Below are 5,820 nucleotides of genomic sequence, written 5' to 3'. Positions count from 1 at the left end.
GTAAAGAAAATATCAATCGCGTTCGTCTGATTGAGAAGGCAGATCATTTCCTATCCATGGGAAGTTACGTAAAGGGATTAAAAAAAAACTAAAAACATGCTCGTCCTAAAACATAAGACTTTTATATTTTGTTGTGTAAAAGTCCACATTTTAGACAATTTACCCATCTGTACTATCTTTTTTAGAGGTCTGTCAAAACTTTCTAACGAAAGTTAGAGCCATTTATTAGCTATTTATCCTTATTCACAATAAATATTCATAAGAAAACTATCTCAGGGGTTTTCAAACGTTTTTTGGTTGTTTCGCTTTGTTTCGATCGTCCACACGATTTATAGTGCGTTTCCGAGAATGTTTGCATCATTTGTACTGATTTGTAATGATACGGTGTTTGTACGATATTACGATATTTGTCTTGTAGTATACTTTTTATATACTGTGAAGCAAGGGAGATACATTACTTTCCCAGTTTGTCTACAAGCAAATCTATATCGGATCTAAAGTAAACTTCTTCTAATTAATGGATGCACTCAGGGTGGACATCATCAAGCCCTTATCTTTTGGAATTTCCTTTCGTTCTACTTGTTTGTTGCTATCTATTTCAGCTTATTCGTATTATTGTTCCTCTAATCTAGCTGTTGGAACCTTACAACAGCATGATAGGAGGGTTCCAATGACCTATCGACATTATCGTTATGATTTTGTTATGAGAAAAAGAGGTCGGAGAAAAGGCTATGTAAAAACGATAAAACCGTCTCGAAAGACAAAGTCGGGCATTATTGTAGACGAACCGGTGGAATAAATAGACACATTTTTTGGCAACAGCTAAAGTACCACAAAAAAACGTTCAGTTTGGTTTTGCTTGTTAAGCTTTTAAGCCTAGGTAGTTGCATTAAAATGGCAGATTTGGGATATTTAATTTAAAAAAATGAAATGTGAACATTTTTTACTATCAATTTTGATTTCTCGTGTCAACATTCCTCCTGACTGTTACATTTTTACTTCATTTGAAATACCAAATTTAAGTCAATTTATACCACAAGTCTATTTTACTTTAAATAATCGGAGAAAGAGCTACTAGTTATGTGAAAAATAGTTATCTTACACATTATTGTCATATTATACACAACCAGCAAAGGCATGGCGATCGACCCACCGATCACACCATTTCGATGACATTGAACCCAAAGTGAAGCATCATTTTTCTTCGCTCCAGCCAAACTTTCTGCATTTGGTCAGCCCCACATTGTGCACAGGCGTGCCATAGTAAAGAGATTAGCTGTTCACAGACGCACACATTACGCAATGGTACGCGTATGGAAATACCGAGCTCCCCCGGCGGTCTGCATGGTTTCACCCGATAATCTCTCTATTTTTATCGCCATCGATTGCCAATGTCATCAGCCGGCGGATCAAGGTGGAGGGGGAAGGTAGGTCGATGGGTTGTGCATCAATGAGCGCATTCGAGCCATCAATCATCATCGTTTGCTTCGGGGGTTTCGGAGTACGGGGAGCAGGTGTGGCATGGGTTTTCGAGCTGACCCCAAAGCTGGGTGATATTGCTCATGTTAAAGGCAATGTTATTTTATGTTCGATGTGTTCAATCTCTTCGCGCAGGAAGACTGCGATGTGCTTAACTGCAATCACACGTGGAGTATCAAATTTCTTTGTAAAGTGAAACAGGTTCAGAAGAACCTAGCCATAACAAGGTACGATCCCATTTATAACAATTCCAATTCGAAGAAGAAAAAAACTACACCACCTTGTTGTAACTCCACACGCAACGACCGTGTAAAATAAACTTCAAAATAGCTCAACTACCCGCTCGGCTGCCAAATTTGGAGCGCTCCATTTACAAAGCGACCGATCCCGTGGTGCATCATCGGCACACACCCCGAACCATACATGAACGCTTGTAAAAACGTTCAGCCCCGGGTTATCGGGTGTCTCGTCAACCTCGTTTCCACGCTTCCACCGAAATAGGGTTCAGTTCAATGTGTGTGTGTGCGTGCGTGTGAGGTTCAAAGTTGAAGAGGAGCACGTAAATAACGCGTGGCATCATGAGGACTGCGGACTGTCACCGTCGGTCGGGAAGAAGATCTCGCGGCCGACATTTACAAAAAAAAGAAAGGAATATTGTATAATACTCCCCATTCGACCACGAACAGTGGGCAAGCTTTTTATGTCTGGGAGGACAAAATGTGGGTTTCACGAGATGAAAGTTGCATGGATGGATGAATGAAGTTTGAATAAATCAAAAACATAATTTTCACTTACAACGTGGCTCAAACGTCACGTACAATGTAGGTTATGTACCTGTTCGGAGCCAACTTCCTCTAAGGCCACACGACTTTTCACTTCCTCGAGCAGCAACTTGTTCCGCGTGTGGATGTGAAAGAAAGTGAAAGCTCATCGCCGTCAAGTGGTACATCTTCCCTCCCCTGTCTCCCCTTGCATCGCCCCATGTGTGCGGAACCTTGGGAGTTCGGTTGGTCTCGGTTGCGTCACCGGCAACCGGTGAAAGACGGCAGCCCAAAACCCTGACCTTGAGCTGGAACAGGCCCCGGAGGGTGAGATGCTGCGGCCGACAGTGGAAAGCGATCGTGCATTTGCAGTGCGCAGAAAAAAAGCTCCAAAATCTAAACAAGCAAAGCTCGAGGGTGTGCGATTTTTCCCAACACACGCACCAAAGCAGACAAGTGCAAGTATAATGCAATCCACTAGCAGCAGCAGCAACAGCAGCAGGGTAAGTAGGGTGGTTACTTATTTTAACGCAACGTCGCCTTGTCATGAGAATGGTCTAACAAACGAATCCATTCCACGGTTCTCCCCCTCTTACTCACCCTACTTCTACAAAAATTGACTGCTAGTAGGTTCCATAAAGCAATCCTCTCACGCTAGGTTGCCTTCGGCTGGTGTGTCTTCGGCTGACCTTTTCAGACCACGCGCAAAGGGGAAGATGTTCACCTAGCTTATAGAGTGTCCGTACGGTAAGTTGCGATGGTTGCTTAGTTTCGCTTCGTGCATAGCCTATTCAGCCCGAATGCCACCGCCGCTTAAACGATCGTTTAGCATTTCACGGCTTGGCGGGTTCGTCGCCTGCTTAGGTTGGCCAGTGTAATCGAATCAAGCTCCACGGACTCGGCATGGTGCAGGAGAAGCTGAGCTTTATGATGGCTCTGAAGCGAGATGGCGATGGCGTGGCCTAAGCACACGTCGTGTGCCCAATGTGTAGAAACCTTGAGCGGAAGCTTTTACGGCCCTCTCGACATCTTCCCCGTGTATTGGCAGCACTTAAGAAGATTAAGAGACTGCGCTGGCTGCTGTTACTGCTTAACGCAGTCGGGTGAATCATCAAACCACGACGTGGTCAATTAAATCGAACTCTTGAGCTCTATTACACAAATTCCGAGGAGTGTTTAACCTTAATTAGGTGACCGAAGGCAGGACTTGTTCAGCTCGTTGGGGTGTACTAAAAATAACACGGTGGATTTTAATTTTGTTGGTTGTTTTATTTACAAACTATCAACGGGCTATTTACATACAATAAGAGGGTGGAAGGAATTTTGTTTGACGGAAAAAGAACATCATAATTTAAGAAATGCTTTTGGAACCGGTTAAATGAAAAAGTTTGGATAGAAGAAGATGAGAAGGAAGTAGAAAATATTGTCTAAGGATGGCAGTGACGGTTTGGATGCCCCTTGTAGTAGATCTTTGTTCGAAGTTGGCCAGCTCCTGGCGACGGGGTTGCGGGGACCTGCGTGGACCTCCTAACGCCCATCGGTCTCCCTTCCCCCGCCCTACCCAGGCAGGTTGGTGCACTAGTGGAGTATGTGTCAGGTGTGCTTAAGTAGACTGACTGTGTTGGCACGGTCTTCAGCTGCTACCATCAACGCCCACCGCCTTACTTCTTGCCGCTCAGCCGAGCGATGGCAGCGTTCAGCGCATCCATGCTGAAGTTGGGGTCGTCACGCGGCGGGTTGGCGCGGATCTGCTCGAGCGTCTTCAGGACGTGGTCGGGAGCGGGACCATCGACGGGCAGATGGGCACCCTGCGGCTGGAATCCGTTCTCGTCGGCCACGTACGACACCTGGTACTGGACGCCATCGTCACCGGTGTAAGAGTAGCTGCCCTGGGCCGACTGGCCACCGACGCCGCTCTCCTGCGCCGCCAGTCCGTTGCTCGTCTCGTAGCGATAGTTGTACGAGCCGTCCGGGTTGACGACCGAGTCGGACGCGAGCACCTGGGCCTGAGCGTCCTGCGGGTTCTGGGCGGCAGCGACGGCCACCAGCGCGGCAATAACGAACTGTGGAGAAGCCGGGAATGCGAAAAAGACAAACGTTAAGCTTACGCAATGGGGTGGCAGACGGTTGTTGAGTAATGTCGAACCCAGATCGAAAGTGACAGTAATGCTAATTAATCGGACGGGAAAATATCTGTGCAGACAAGCACAAAGAAACAAAATAAATCAAGACAATTGGATTGTCTCAAGAAAGGCACGCATGGCTTTGAGTTTCGTGTAAGAATAAGAAAGCAGAAATAAATAAAATTTTGTAGCCATTTGTGACTCAGCGCTTTGCGGATACATTGTGACGATCTCGAAAATTAGTTTGACTTCGATTCTTTCTACAGCAGGTCGTTGAACGAATGGTAAAATCGTATGAAGCAAGAATCACATGCAAAAACACCTGCACAAGTATTCGTGAACAATAATTTTGAATTTTCCGAAAGCACTCAGTCGGCGTTACTTCCAAACAAATGTACCACTATCGGCATGCGCGCCCTCTATGAGCAAAACACTGAATTATTTAGATTGATGCTTGTAGCATCCAAACACACTGTGTCACAGTACACTAAAGCGGAAAAACCATCCGTTAATTCCATTTTGCACTACTGTCACTCCCTTTTGACACTCAGTTTCCCGGACTGTATTCTTTTCCGTCACGATTCCTTGCACTCACCAGCTTGTACATTGTTGTTGTGTGTAGTTTGTGCTGTGCGAGCAGAGCAGTGGTGTTGTGGCTTGATAAAAGCTAATGCGAGAACTGATATCAATTATCGTCTGACGCGGCGCTTATATAGTGCCGGATGACAAACTCCTACCCGGCCCGAAGCGCCACAACACATCGGGATGCTCTCCTTACCGCACCGGTCGGTCTTTTTCCTTCGTTCGGATGGTTTGTATTTTTTTTTTTTGCTCGGTAGAAGGGAGCACAAAACGGCCTCCCCCCCGACATCGATTCGGTTTCGGTTCGGTTTGCGTTCCAGTACGCTTTGCTGACATCTTCACCGCAACCTTTCGAGATGGCACACGGTGCGTGGCCGTCCTCTCACTTGCGTGATCTATCATCCCCGCCCGCGCTCGCTCGCTCGCTCGCTCATACACGAGCAGCTTACGGCGGAGTGCCGGAGGGGGTGATCTCGGTGGCGAATGGCGGTCCGATTCCCACTTCTCACCCCGGGCCCTTGCAAATAACCCGACCAAATGTCGCACTGTTCGATGTCGGTGTTGGCGATCGCACTCCGCCACTGCACCAGGTTCGATCAAACGCATTCCACTCGTGCTGGAGGGACGACTTGTGTCTGGTGTACAAATGTTACGCTGGGCGATCGAAGCAAGCCGTCTCTTTTCTTTCCTTTCGCGTACGCACGTTCGGGCAGCATCCTGGTAGGCAGCAGCTTCTCGAACCAGCTACACCGCATAGAGCACGGATGCCATGGCTTCATGAACCAATTGTAACGATTCCCACTGCCACCGCCTTTCTCTGTTGGTTTTGTTTGCCCCCCCCCCTCCACCATCCCCTTACAAAACAACTCAGTACA

At 46.9% G+C, this 5,820-nt stretch overlaps 1 protein-coding gene across 1 annotated transcript; it reads right to left on the bottom strand.

The window, feature by feature from the left end:
- Window positions 1–3,488: 3,488 nt before the first annotated feature.
- LOC120896585 (cuticle protein CP14.6-like) lies at window positions 3,489–5,090 on the bottom strand. Its single transcript, XM_040300799.1, has 2 exons — window positions 4,959–5,090; window positions 3,489–4,303 (listed from the first exon to the last, which is right to left on the bottom strand). The coding sequence occupies exons 1-2, from the start codon at window positions 4,968–4,970 to the stop codon at window positions 3,902–3,904; spliced, it is 414 nt and encodes a 137-aa protein (XP_040156733.1). The 5' UTR covers window positions 4,971–5,090; the 3' UTR covers window positions 3,489–3,901.
- Window positions 5,091–5,820: the final 730 nt, after the last annotated feature.

This window comes from Anopheles arabiensis, chromosome 2, assembly GCF_016920715.1.
Source record: "Anopheles arabiensis isolate DONGOLA chromosome 2, AaraD3, whole genome shotgun sequence".
Taxonomy (NCBI): Eukaryota; Metazoa; Arthropoda; class Insecta; order Diptera; family Culicidae; genus Anopheles; species Anopheles arabiensis.
The sequence above is the reverse complement of the archived record's forward strand: the minus strand, read 5'-3'. Positions and strand labels throughout refer to the sequence as shown.